This window comes from Pipistrellus hanaki (assembly GCF_964339955.1).
Source record: "Pipistrellus hanaki genome assembly, chromosome: 10".
NCBI lineage: Eukaryota > Metazoa > Chordata > Mammalia > Chiroptera > Vespertilionidae > Pipistrellus > Pipistrellus hanaki.
The window spans coordinates 22,143,212-22,158,701 of NC_140512.1; the positions used below are offsets into that span (position 1 = coordinate 22,143,212).

Here is a 15,490-nt window from a genome sequence, read left to right on the forward strand (position 1 = left end):
TTTACAAATATTTTCTCTTGATGTACAATGTAAATGAAACAGAAAAAAAATATTAGAGTGATAATAGTTAGTACTTATATTTTAAAAATTATTAAATTTGACAAAATTTATATTTTGTTTCAAATTTAAATAAAATATTTTAAATTTATAATATAAAAATTCTATTTTCTTTCAAAAGAATCAAAGTCAGTAAACCCCAAGGAAGACTGGGGAACTGTCAGATCAGAGGAGATGAAAGTGGTGTGGTAACTAAACGCCATGTGAGATCTGGATTGAATCCTGGAAAAGAAAAAGAAAAACTTAGTGGTTGAGTGGAGAAACTCAGAATTTAGATAAGGTCTGTAGGTGTTTTAATAGTATACCAATGTTAACTCTTGGTTTTGATCATCTTATTGTGGTTAGATATGAATCTTAGAAAAGCTGGGTAAAGGGTGGGAAAAAGAACTAAGTGTACTATTTTCTAAAGAGTCCAAAATTATTTCAAAATAAATCATTTACAAAAATTACATCATAAACTGGTTTACAGAAAAACACAGTTAAACAAAAACTCAGCATAATTAGTAATGTTCAAGGTATAGGGAAATTTTTTCCTTAGAAGACTCCAAGATAGCTTTTTACTTCCTGTGTAAGAATATTTTATGGTCCCAAAATCAGTGACCATATTACATAATAGAGCAATAATTATGGAGTATTATAATGCCATGTACATTTTTAAAAATGCAGCTAATGAAAATAATGATCTAAATATGTACCATTTAGTAATTTGTCATATTAATGACCATGCCATTATTGTTTTTTATGTTCATATGCATAGCATGATTATTTTTTGAAATTTCCCAAAACAACTTTTTGACAAAAAAGTGTTTTCTAAAATTTATTCAGTTATCCAAACTGAAAATCAAATACATATATCAATTGACATTTTTTTTACCTGAAACTGTGTGATCCTTAGAGTCCCTTGTTATTTTTATCCTTGCATGAGGAAAGATATAGTGCACAGTCTTCCCATTCATCTGTATAATCTAAGACATACACGTGATAAGGTGAAAAATCAATGTTAAGACACTTAAAGTGCAATATGCAGAACTAGACATTTTAAAAAAGCATATTGAGTCAGTCAATAAAAACATAATACAAGTTTCTGGAATGATCATCACTGAAGCATCTTACACTATAACATTATATTGTTGGTTTCAATGTTCATTATGGCATCAGAAACTGACTAACAAAATAGGTCCAGAGACATGGATGCATGGAATAGACGGACAGATCTCAGAGGGAAGGGAAAGAGGAGAAAAGAGACACAGACAATAATGAGATAGTGAGATGAAGGCCTGGGGTGAGGCAAAGGCTGGGTGGAGTGGGGCAAAGGAGGGGGGGAAAAAGGGATATCTGCAATACTTCAGAAAAAGAAGTGTGTGGGTATACTAAACAAAAATGTTAAATAGAATTTTGAACCACAGAGATGTACATTTGGTGTAGAAAGATTCATTGGAATACTTATGTGGTTTTAATCTGTCAATCCAGCAGTAAAACTGTTAGAATTTTAGATATTAAAAGTAAAATACAAATTGAAAAAAATGCAAGCTTAAATAAAAAGCCTTCAGTTTTAATTCTCCTCAGGAAAGAATAAGCTTAATCAAATCTCTGATGAATATAAAATTTTCCCAAACAACAGCAGATTTAGAGGAACCCTACAATATAAAATATTGTTTGCAAGATTACAAAAATGTATGGTCAGTATAATCAGTCAATCTTGATAATTTATATTAATACTAGCTTTGCAACCCACTAAAAACCTCATGTATATTCAAAACAATTGTGTGTATGTTTTCCTTTCATCCTCTTGCTTCCTGTTTTGTTTGTTTGTTTGTTTGTTTTTTGTTTTTGTGTGGTTTTTTTTTTTGTCTCTACCTGTCTCTTTTTTAAAAAGCAATTTCCCCCACTTGGTTAAGAAGAAACTAAGAAAACACAATGTTGCCTGTTGCTGTTCTTTGCATTCTCCAGAGTAAGAAGTAGTTATAATCTCTTAGTACCATGGTCGGCAAAGTGAAGCTCGTGAGCCACATGCGGATCTTTGGCTCCTTGAGTGTGGCTTTTCCACAAAAATACCATGGCCTGGCTCTCAAAAGAAATTTCAGTTGTTGTGCTGTTGATATTTGGCTCTGTTGACTAATGAGTTTGCCGACCACTGTCTTAGTGCATCTATTGCCCTTACTAGAAGCAGAGTAAGGTTTCCCAATTTTTTCATCAGAGCTTTATCAGCTAGCCAGAAAGGCCTTTCAATCTTTATTCTCTTATTTTCTCTCCTGTGCCCCATTTACTTTCCATTACATCATTTTCTCCTTCAATCTGTACCCAAAGTGATGTTGGTCAAAGGGATGTTAAACAGCATTACCATAAATGTTGCTTTCAAAACATCTCATAGAACCTCCTGTAGTTTTAGAGATTGTCTACAACCACCTTCATGAATTCACTCGATACATTAGAAACATTAACCTGCCATAAACATGATCACTGTGACTGTCTGCAGAAAGAAGCGGTGTCTGTCTCCCCTTTACGGCCCAGCTGGATCTTTGCTTTTTCCTAACCACTGCAGGTGAATGTTGAGTGAGTTCTCCAGCAGATGGAGTTTCAGGGAAGGTGCTGTTTCTGCCAAATAAGGAAGAGCAGGAGCAAGGCCAGAGGGGCAGGACTGATGTCAAGGAATGGCACCTTGTCTCCCTAAGAGGCCAGTGTCTGATAGCATTGTATTTTGATGAGTCTGCACTGAGAGAACTGACCTATTGCCTTCCAGGAAAAAGGATTCTTCCTCTATCCCACTTTCACATATTTCAAAAGGAATTATTTTCATGAAATGAGCCTTCATACTTACAAAAGAACAACACTTGCATTAACATATCTGTTAATGCAGACATTCATCCTTCTCTTTACTTCAACGGGAGGCATGCTATTTCAGCATAGAGAGTGCTCTTTTGGTGTCCCAAGCACTGTGCTAAGCCCTGTGTACATGCCCTGGTGGATGGAATAGGGAATCCCTGCTGTCTAGGAGCTCATGTCTGTGACACGACTTATGCAGTACGACTGGAAGAACATTTGCCCCGTATTAGTGGGAGGTGTGAGTACCAAGGAAGGCTTCTTGTAAGATGGGTCATATTCACGGGGACCTGAGTGATGTGTCCAGTTAGCCAAGAGAAGAGAGGTGGGAGAACATTCAGGTGGAGGAAAAGAGGCATTCAAAGACCCAGAATCAGTGGAGCTTACTATATGTCAATATATCAATTACATGAGAACTGCAGGTGTGGGCATTAGTGCAGAGTGGAGGTATTTTGTACTGGTCAAGAAGTGTTGACCCATTTCCCATAAAAATAAGCAAACAGAAAAACAAGCAAAAAGAAGTGTTGACCTTTATAACCATCCTGTGAAGGGTATTAGTCCTATTTATAGACAAAGTAACCGAGGACAATTTTTTCAAAAAGGAGATCAAGTAATCTGCTCAATTCACAAAACAGAGTTGAATTTCCACCAAATGAATATGTATGTGTAACTTTATATTTATATATCTACATGTATATTTAAAATAAAATTATATAAATCTGCAGATTTGGTTTACTCCTATAGTTACTGATTTTGATCTAATAAAAATGTGTATGTCTCTAATGCAGCGTTTTCAACAGCTGTTCCGCGGCACACTAGTGTGCCGCGAGATGTTGCCTGGTGTGCCGTAGGTGCAGACAAGACAAGAATTTTATAATTTTTCACTATTTTGTTTACTTAATATTTCATAATAAAGTAATTATAAAATACTTTCTTTGTGTTTATTTGATTCCTATTCAAGAGAATTACTTTATATATAGTCAATATAGGCACAGAGTTAAATTTTTTAACATTTTCTAATGGTGGTGTGCCTCATGATTTTTTTCATGAAACAAGTGTGCCTTTGCCCAAAAAAGGTTGAAAAACACTGCTCTAATGTATGTTGTACACAGACTATTTTAAAAAACGGATACATTAGTATTTGTGTTAGTCAATTTGGTTTTATTATTCTTGCCTCCGAAGCATTTGATGGGCATAAATTTTGTTATGTATTATATGTTTTCAAATAGAAGCATCTGGATTTATTGGTACTCAGAGCTCAATGTTACTTTTTTATAATTAGAGATGCAAAGAAGTGAATAAAATGAAAATGACATGTTGCCTTTTTCTCTATGCCAAAATATAGCTATAATCAGTTAAAGGATAAAACAGTATTTGGAAATAAATATCAATGTAAAAAGGTATAAATTCTGAACTTATATAAATGTAATAAAAAGACATGTTGTCTTTTAAGTAGCTTCTATTTAGAAAAAAGTATAAAGAAAAACAAAAATATATATATATTGTTACATAAATCAACATAGTTGTTTTTTGGGGGGAATGGGTTGACTATTACAATCTGGAAGGGGCACATTGGGATTTCCAAAGGCAGGCCATGTTCCCTTTCTTGGTCTATGTGGTGGTTATATGGTTTTTCACTTTATAACTAGTTTATAATTCTAAATATTTGCAACTTTGATAACTACAGTTATAGTTTTCTTTTTGCATGTTAGATATCAAAATGAACATGTAAAATTATAAAAATGTAAAATATAACTTTTAGCAATAAATTACACAATAATCTATTATGCTTACCTAGCTATGGTCCAAACAGGGATCCTTACATTTTCTACATTATTAAAAACACAAGAAATGTATTAAGTGATTTTTAAATTTTGGGGTGATATTGGTCTCTAATTATACTATCCTATCTAATAAAGAGGGAATATGCTAGTTGTTCATCACACCCTCATAAAGACGGCGGCACCCACAGGAAGGGAAGGGAAGGAAGGGAATATGCTAATTGAATGCAATGTCCTTAAAGATGGTGGCACCCACAGCCACAAGATGGTTGCACCCAGTCACCTCAGCCCCACTGGAGTGGCAGGCATGTGGCTCGGCTGAGCTTGCACCCAGGCAGATCTGGCTGCTCCGTGCTCCTGCCTCTGGAGTCCCCCAGTCTCCTCAGTCCCCCAGCTTGCCTGCCCTTTGACCAGCCCTGGTCAAAGGGCAGGCAAACCTCGGATGGCAGATGCCCAGCTGATGCATGAGGCACAGGCAAACCTTGTATGGCGGCTGCCCAACTGCCCAGGGCTGGCCCAAGGCACAGGTAAGCCTTGGATGGTGGCCGCACAGCCTCCCAAAGACGCCGGAAATCTGGTAAACCAGGGCCACAATGCCAGCAGTGGCAACAGCAGAGGTGTGATGGGGGTGTTGCCTTCCCCAGATTACCAGGTCGCCTTCCGCCACTGAGGGCTCCCAAATTGTGAGAGGGAGCAGGCTGGGCTGAGGGACCCCCCTCCTCCAGTGCATGAATTTTCATGCACTGGACCTCTAGTTTAAACATAATGTGCTATATGCTCAGTGGATCAAACTCATATATGATGCTAGTAATAGAAAATTAGGAGCAAAAGTGTCATTAGGGATATTAATGTTTTATCTACAGACATTAGAAAGGGATTTTAGAAACACAGATTACTTAAAATGTATTCTCCAAAAATATTAGTTAAATAAATAAGTTGAATAAGACTATTGTGAGTATATATGAAAACAGTAGTGTCAGGAAATAACTATACGGAAGACACCATTTTTTTTTTTTTAATACCTCCACTTTATGTATTTCATCTTATTAGGATTTCTGTTTTCAGTGACTTGATCTAGGTTTGTGGGAAATGCTAAACTTCAAAGAAACAAGTAATGATATGTAAGGCATAATAATTATGAAGTGATTCTTAAAATACATTTAATAAAATTATTTAAGCTAACAAACTTACTATTTTAGTAACTATAGGTGAAAATATGTAAATTTGCATTTTAAAAACATATTCAGAATTATTTTACTGATTTTATTACTCCCACCCAGATCTATTTGATGAAATTGAAATACAACTATAAATATAATTCAAGATAAGCTAAGAAATGTATAAATCAATAGTCTATAAATGAAGAACAAAAGAAATGGAAGTGTATTCATATGTGCATAGAGGTAACACACCCCTAAAACAAAACTTATTAAAGATATCAAAAATTTAAAAGAAAGAATATTTGAAACACAGAAGTATCACAGAATTTCTATAAAATGTAATAGCATATAGAAAAACAAAACACAAGAAAATTCTGATAAAAGAAAATTCTATTTAACAGCTATAAATTTGTCCATGAAAACAGAAATTGCTAAGAAAAACAAAAAACAAATCTAAGCATATAAATACTGTCTTTTGACAGTACTTATTATTCATGCCAAAGTGTTTTCTTTTATACCTTAATGTGACAAACACTGAAATAAATTAGAGTAATTTCATGGTTCTTTTTTGTTGTCTTCTACATCAATGAATTAGTAATCAGACAGGATGATTTGGGAGTTAATATATGTAAAATAAGTAACTTTCTCTTTTGTGATTGTTTTAATGATGATTCTGAGTAACAGCCTGCAAATATCTGATCTGTTAAAGCAATTATTGAAAGTCATTGGCTTACTAGAGAAATCTTTCTTAATTTATCCAACAGTTGATCTCCTATGTATCTTTCAAAATCCAACCGAAATATCACATCATTTACTCTAAAGTGTATAACTTCCTTTGGAATCAGATTTAGCTAATTGTGAAATTTATCTCTATATTTCAGTGTCTTTATCTATAAATAGGTATTAATTAATAACGCCTACTTTATATGAGTTCTGACAATACCAAAAATGAATACAAAACACTTCCATTCAATACACTCTAAAATATGTTTCCTTCATTCCCCAAGGGAGGCCTTCCATGACCCCAGCTAACTTGGTTTGGTCATCTCATTTGCTATTCATAACATATGAACACTCTGTTATTGGAAAATATTGAAAGTACCCAAATCTATTTCACCCCCTCGTGTGTAAATTCTTTAGCAGCTTTAGGTATTCTACGTGAGTGTTGTGTCTGATGCAGAAACATTATTTGTTGGAGGGATGAATCACTTAAATTGCCTGGTAGAAGAATCACAGCTATGCTATCACAGCAAACAAGTATATATATATATATATATATATATATATATATATATATATATATGCATGTGGCTGAAAAAGTAACCTAATTACTACTTCAAAATTCTAAATGTTAATGATGGAAGTTTCATGCATTTTAATATAATTGAGACCATTCTAGGATAAATTGTTTCAGAGGGGGCAGTATAAATTTAAAAGAGATTGCTCAATATAGTACTTACTTGCTCTTGATGTTGACTGAGTGGTCTAGAGTGGACCAATCTTTCTGGCAGTTTTCGATCCAGACCATGTCCATTTTCCAAACGAGACTCCCTGGGTTTATCAAACCAATCTGTTTCTTCACGACGCAGATGATAGGCTTTGGGGACCAAGGAAATATAAAACACTGTAACCCCAACTAATACAAATGATAGAGGGCACAAATGTTCTGAAGCACAACATGCATCAGGTGTGTTAACCATTCATGCATTTCAAATACAACTCCAAATGGAGCAAAACCATTCCCAATACTATGTTTAAAAAAAATATGTATCATGGGATAACCTAGAAAAAAACCATCTACACACATGTGCAACCTCTCAGAGCCAAAGAAAACAAAAGTAGATTTTAAAAACTGAAAAAAAAATTTAGAGAGTGATTGAAATAAATAAAGAAGTGAATATACCTTAGAAGTCATTTTATTCAATCATAGTTCCCACCTCCTCACCTCCTCACATCACCTATCTCTAGTCTAAAGAAAATGTCTCCTCAAATACAGAAGATTTTGTCACTTTCCCACTATCACATCAAACAAGTATATATAAGCTTGTGGCTGCTGGCTTTGAAAATCAAGTGAGTATTTTTTGAAAACATTATGTTTTTATGACATTTATAAATAAAACATCATTTCTATAAGGATTCCAGGTATTATTGCTAGGAACAAATGTGCCATAATCATATGGTAGTTCTAGTATTAAGAACTAGAGGCCTGGTGCACGAAATTCATGCATGGATAGGGTGCCTAGGCCTGGCCAGCAATCAGGGACAATCGGGGTCTTCTGGCTGCTGGCCAGGGCCTTCCTCCATTCTGTGCCACCCCTTGGCGGTCAATGCATATCACAGAGAGTGATTGAACTCCTGGTCAAATTCTCACAGGGAAACTTTGCATATAACCTTTTATATATATAGATATGTCATTTAGAATTTTTATTAAAAATAAAACAATTATTTTCTGTGAGATCTAGGAATTAGATTGAAGAGTCAATTAGCTTTCTTTCGTACTTATAGTGTAACAAAACTTGACATCTTAAAATACTTTTCTGAAAATACAACCAATTTTAAGTACATAATTATTATTTTAGTTCTTAGTACTTCCAGTTTTTTGAAGTTATTAGTGATCAAAAAATCCATTTTACCTAATATACAGAATGTAACTTTATACTTATAAAGTTTTATTCTTGGTTTAAAAAAAAATCCCTACTTAATAGTCTTTGGAAATATTTGTTGCTTCCTAAATGGGAGATGGAAAAGCTTTGTTAAGTGCTCATCCTAAGAGATTGGTTGGTGATAATATCGATCTATTCTTCCTGGAAAGTTACTTCTACAGTGCCACACTGTTGAATTCTATAATACTATAGCTTTCTCTTAACATCAAATACCTGATTGCCTTCTCTTTAAAAACTTCCTCCTATGACTTTTTTAAAGGCGATTTTTATTATTCATTTTTCATTACTTATTACAAACTCACAGCATGTACACTATTACTTACTTCTACCTCTTGTGATCCTGGTCAAAGATAGTAATTAACCACAACATTTCTTAAAAAAAAAAAAAAAAAGGAAAAGATGAGAAATGTGTCATAGTTCATTCAGTCAGTCTTAGATTTTATGAAATACACTGATATGTACCTGATATGAGTTGTATATGTACTTCTTTGATCTCCCCTATTAGGTTCTAAGCTGCTTGAGTGCAAGGCTCATATCTTGATTTTTATTTCCTTCCCTCAACACTAAAAACAATGCCTTGCATGTGATAACATTCAATAAGTTTTTTATAAATTAATAAAACAGAAAAATTAGCCATCAACTAGAGAAAAAAGTTAAATATCCTAATTATAACATGCATGTTTTAAAATAAATATTAAACTGTCCCTTGGACTTCATTAATAGTTATACAATCATTTCTTATAATCTACTGGATATTTATGGTTTTTCATAGTTTTAATTAGATCTGAATTGACTAAATTTATGAAAAATATTTATCAAAATTAGTAATAAAAGTTGATAAGCAAATAGAGAACAAATCCATTATTTAATCATCAGATTAAAATTTTATGATTGTCTCAACACCAACACTATTTTACCTTACTTTTTATATATTTATCATATATATATATATATATATATATATATATTATAAAAAGAAAAAGTAATCTATACTGATTTTAATAAAAGAATATATTGGATAATGCAATACATGATTTCACTTGAATATATAATTCTGCTAATTGAATTTGAAATACAATCTTTTAAAACATGTTTTATTGGCTGTGTCTATACAAAGAAGGCATAATCCCAGCTTACTCCAAATGTTGTCTATTTACGTTTCTAATGATATACTTTGATTGTCTGATACTAATTCTATGTGTACATTAGGATGTATATCATGACTTTCATAGGAATTTATAGAACCACCTGAAAGACCTGATTGAATATCTGCTTTCATATTAAACTGTCTTTATTATTTATAGTAAGTTAGATATAAATGCTAATTATTTATAACTACAATTAACTTATTAGCCATGGTAGATCTTCACTTTAAACATCAAATTTTATAATAATATCATTTTCCAAATTAATTTAAATAATTTGCTAGAGATTAACATTTCCCTTTTTTAGACTGATATTTTCTTGTATTTTTAAATTTAAAATATAAAAGTAAGCTATTTTGGTATCTAGCATTATTCACAGCTAATTATTACATGAATAGTTTAATTCTATTTAGATTCATTCAAACTAGTCATTACAATAGCCAGTACAGAAGAAAGTGATTAGTTGTTAGAATTTCACTAGAAAAAGCAGTTTGTCCTCCAGATCCTGTGATTACTTTCGTCCTTTTCAAATCTAGATTTGAATTTCTAAAATCATATTGATGGCTAGATACAGAGGTAGGAAGAAAATCCTTGTCATGAAAAAATATTTTCCTGTGAGTTCTCCAAGAAAATGTATAATTTAAAAGGGGAGATATTCATGTTAGCTTAGTGCTTTGCAGTCTCCAAAGGCATGAAGTAATACACTTTTATTTGATCAAAAATATTTTATTTCCATGACTCAAAACCATGCCTACATTCAAGTAAACCACAGAGGACTCCTGATCCAGTTCTCTTACCATGAATAAGCCTCTTTACATCTCTATACCTCTATTCCCTCATCTTCAAAATTAGATTGGGACTAGGTAACTTTCTAAAATATTTATGGTTATATATGATTAAACCACAGCAACGAAAACACCGTAGGCTAGTTTTTAGTTAGGTATGTATGTGCCTTAAATCACTTATTCAATATGAAAAAACAGTTAAACAATTTAGGGCAAAAAAAGGGATGATGCAAAAAGCAAAGTCAAGGAAAATACTAAACAGGTACATCTGGAGAGGTTCAGCTTCAACTAAGTAAACTCATAAAAGCATTGTACAAAATTTGAATTGTAAACATAAAAAATACTTTTAATATACTGATAAGATTATTTATTGTCAATGTCATATTCTGTATTAAGTTTTCTAGTACATAATGCAATGGTACAGACTTGGCAATTATGGTATTCATATTGAGAGAGAGAAAATACAAACCTTTTACTTAAGAAGAATTATAAAATTCTTCATTATACTAGTATTATTTGAGAATATTCTCTCAATTAATAAGTATAGTCTCACAAAAATGGCATAAGTAATTTTCTATTACAAAGTCTAGCAGAATAGTACTTAATGGCTCGAAACCTTAATAATTTCACAAACTGAAAGAAACTGAAAATTTTAAAAAGAAAAGAAGACAATTAAAATGTTTCCAACTATTTAGCGAATGATGAATTTAAAGAATTACCATTTTATTGACACAATTATTGATAATAATTTTAGAAAAGAGGACAATGAACAAATCAAGCAATTTAGAAACACCAATAAAAGAAAAATCTAAAAAGAAATAAAGAAAAACATGCTATAAAATTTATACACGAGATACAATTTCCATTTACAAAAAATAAAATTAAAGTAAACATGCAAAAGACAAACCAAGAAAAGTACTATACATCCTTAGAGAGGGAAGATTAAACATGCAGAAAAATAAGAGTCTGAGTTTTGAGAGTAACAAGGAATTCTGAGGCCCAATTTACCTTCACTGTCTGACATGGCATGTTGGAAGTCATCCATGATGAAAGCTATGTCACGGTCATAGCCTCGAGTCCGTGATTCTTCTCTCATGTGTTGCTGAACTTCAGGCAATGAGTGACTCGATCCAAACTGATCTCTGGTGTCTGCAGATATTGGTGGCAGGGGTCCAGCTGCAGCCCTGGCCATTCCCATTGGCTGGCCAACAGGACTGAGTGGACTTTCTTCTTCAGAATTCTGGGCCACGATTGGTATTCTTCCTCTACTCTGGCTAATTGGCAAACTGGTAGGCTTAGTTCTGCCAGAGGGTGATGCATGACCGAAGGAAACATCTAGAGCTTCAGCTTCTTGAGCTTTCAGTCTTAAAGAAGAACTGGAAGAATCTCTTTTTATTGATAAATCAAGCCCGTAGACAGAAGAAGGTCTAGAAGAAGGTCTGGACCTGCTGCCACTACTGTACGGCTTGTCCGCTTCATCCTGCAGAGCTGACCGTATGGTATTCCCTAATGTCCCCAGTCCTGAGCTAAGAGATGATCCCACAAATTTTTGTTGGTCTGTAATATTTTTTCGGAGGCCAAAAGTGATTTCATCTTGAAGAAGCCTTGCTCTGGAAGAGATTCCACCAATAGAAGAAGTGCCAGAGGTCATATAGCTTGAATAATCAGGTTCAAGGTCTCTGCTTTCTTGAATTGGTGAAAATTTTGACATTTTAGGGTCAATTAGTGATTTCTTATGCTTTGACTGCTTTTGATAGAGTATGGCTGCTGGAAGTTGTTTTGCTGCTTGTTTTTCAAGTGTGAGTCTACTAATGCTGTACTTTTCCGATTTGGGAAAATGTCTATAGCTAGTATCACCATGGTAATAATGGGAAAGACCGGCCAGGTGATCGAGGTTCTCTGCCCCTCTACGGAATTCTTGTTTAATCTGCTGCTTCAGAAGCTTTAACTCATAAGGATCCTCCATCGGATCTTCCTCTGCTTTCACATAACTATGCAATCTTGAGGAAGTCTGCAGAGGTGCTAGGAAATCGGTCACTTCTTGAGACCTCCGTGTTTCAGTGGTTCTAAGGAGGCGGTCTGTTTTGGACAGATCCTTTTCGTGAAGATTAAATGCAGTGGTTAACGCTGCTGTTCCTTTGGTAATCTCTCCAATGTCATCAATTAGGACAAAATTCCGTGAAGTATGGTGGTCAATATCTGCATAAAAGGAATCTCCAGAAATGCTTGATATTGGACTGCTTGCCATGCTACTTCTCTCCTCCAACCCCATTCTCAGGTCTAGGCTATTGTACTTACTACCAAGATGGGAAACGGCGTATGTATTATCAGTAGAAACAGGTGCTATCATCAGGGGCTGGTTTCGAATCACCTCATAGTTTGAAGTAATCTTGGGCTCCAGATATAACGTAGTTTGCCGTGGCTTTTGTTGTATCACCATCATCTGTGACGGTAACTGGTAAGAAGGTTGTGGGGCTGGTGTAGGTTGAGCTTGAGGTGTGAAGGACATTGTTGCCACAGCTTGGAATGTTGGCTGAGTCTGATAAGGTGAAACCTGCTGGTGGTACAGAGTTTGTTGCTGAAAATGGGATTGCTGGGTGTACGGGGTGGGTGCCTGGGTAGGAAGAGCAGGAGACGAGTATTGGTATTGTGTGTAAGGACTCGTAGGAGGAACTAGCTGAGATTCTGTTTGGGTTTGCGGGGGTATGAACTGGCTGAATTCGGTTTGGGGAGCGGTTCTCGGTCGCTCTATGCCATGACTTTCTACTCGGGATGGCCTGGTGCTGCTCACCTCACTATCAGACATGTAATCCCGTTCCTCAGCCACCCCCTGGAGGTAGGCTCTCTCTCTCTTCTCTCTCTCCTTTAACAGTGCCTCCTTCCTCCTGTTAATTCCCATTTCCAGGTACCGTAACTTGGCGTCTATCTCCTTCTCTTCCTCATCAAGCTCTGCTTGTTTCTTTCTAAGTTTTGCAGACTCTCTCTCTACAAGATCAAGTTCTCGGTCTATATCCTGGAGAATCTTGGCGCGTGCCATGGTGTTGGTTCTGCAGATCCTTCTCCTGGAAGCTGTGCCCATTGTGCTGTACGTTGACTGAGTCCCTGTGGAGGTCTCCTCAGGAGGTGGGTTCGGCAGAGTTCTCTTCACTTTTTTCTGGGTGCCAGAGGGTGTTGTGGTTTGAGAACCTTTTGTCTGTAATTAAAGAAACAAAATATAGTACTTTATTATCAAGAAAAATTTAAAGATAAAAAACCTTCCCCCTTTACATTTAAATAAATATGATTTCATATATGTTTTAGGTATGACAATACAATAACATTTTTATATATAATTTTACATGTTAGCCACAAGTGCAATTAACTGAAAAATCATATTTTCTTTCTTGGTAGATTGGCTTTTTATTTTTGTAACTTCTACAACTTTAGAAGCTAGTTTTGGAATCAAGCACAAAACTCATTACTAGGCAGACATATATTAGAATCTTAATGATTAAGTTAGAATCTTAGGAGAACTCTAAAAACCGATTTTCCATCCTATTTAATATAAGATTATTTATGGAATATAATCCTAAAATATTTGTATTAATTATCTAAAGTTTAAGTTACATTTGTTATGGATAATGCTTATTTGCCACTAAGTTCAGTTGTTTGCCTCAATCTTTCTGTTCCTATTTTTATTCCCTAAAATAGCTGTCATTTCTATTCCAATCATGAAATGTTTTGGAATTAAACCCTCAAGTTCTTTAACCTTTTTTTTTTCTCCAAAAAAAAAATAATATCAACTAATTTCCCATTTAATCTTTCAATATTTATGTGACTATTTGGATCTTTTATTTTCTTTCCACTTTATTATTCTTTTTTTTTTTTTTAAATACAGATGACCCCTTCACTTAACCCCTCCACACCTACCCCCCTCTAGGCCTTTGAGGCACTATTATCTGTGTCCATGGTATGCCTATAAATTCTTTAATATCTTTCAGTACCTCCTCTCCTCTTTCCTCCAAAGGAGGATTATAAACTCGCATCAATTAATGCAACAGTAAATGCTGAACCTAAATGCAGAGAGAAAGCATACAAAACAAAGATAGTAACTATGGAATGGAGTAAATAAATAGAATGAAAAGAAATTTCTAGGGTGGATACATACATTTTTAAAATTATTTTTAAAAAATATTGAAGATATACATTAAATGGGTGCACATATTTGTTAAATGAAAGATTGAGAAAATAAAAGGGTGAAATAAGAACTTTCTGTGATTAATTTTAAAAGTCCTGAGTCATGAAGGGAATTTCTTAGAATTCACTGAGTAGAATGAGAGTATACATGAAATCATAGGAAAAACTAGAACAACGAGGAACCACAAAAGAAGACTATTTACTGAATTAAGAGTAATTATTAATAAAATGAACTAGAAATTGATACTAGTTTTTACTACTTATTGCTCATACATGTATGAATTATTTCCTAATTTAACTTTATGAGACAGTAGGCTTAGTCAAAATCTTTTTCTTTTGCTAATGAAATCCTAGATTAAAGAAGCATTCCAGGTACTTGGGATTTCTAATTATCCTCCAGAGTTGCAAATATTTGATCATTAATGACTTGTGTTAATTAATATTTTGTGTGCCATTGATGTGAGTCATGAAAGCAAGAGGATTAACCAATTAATGCAACAGTAAATTACATACTCACTGAATTAGCCTAGTTAGCCTCCACAGATTGTACTAGCCTTGCTGTTATCCACTTGCCAACATTAATAGCTTTTATTCTGACTACAGAAATAATGAAAAATATGGGAATGGCTCCAGGTCTCTGCCGTATTTCTTATAAGTGATAGGGAGTGTAAAATAGTGATAAGAGCTTGTTTAAGCCGAAACCAGTTTGGCTCAGTGGATAGAGTGTTGGCTTGCGGACTGAAAGGCCCCAGGTTCAATTCTAGTCAAGGGCATGTACCTTGGTTATGGTCAAAGGTAGGGGGTGTGCAAGAGGCAATTGACCGATGATTCGCTCTCATGGATGTTTCTAACTCTATATCCCTCTCTCTTCCTCTTTGTAAAAAATCAATAAAATATATTTTT

At 34.2% G+C, this 15,490-nt stretch overlaps 1 protein-coding gene across 6 annotated transcripts in view; it reads right to left on the minus strand.

Annotated features, from left to right (window-relative positions):
* The window catches only part of PCLO (piccolo presynaptic cytomatrix protein), a 254,587-nt gene that overhangs the window by 92,511 nt on the left and 146,586 nt on the right, over positions 1 to 15,490 (minus strand). For all 6 annotated transcript variants that reach the window (XM_084897067.1, XM_084897064.1, XM_084897066.1 and 3 more), the window contains exons 7-9: positions 11,420 to 13,604; positions 7,279 to 7,415; positions 932 to 1,022 (exon numbers count right to left, since the gene is read on the minus strand). In XM_084897067.1, the coding sequence (XP_084753193.1) occupies positions 932 to 1,022; positions 7,279 to 7,415; positions 11,420 to 13,604 (2,413 nt within the window). The remainder of the gene's footprint in view (positions 1 to 931; positions 1,023 to 7,278; positions 7,416 to 11,419; positions 13,605 to 15,490) is intronic.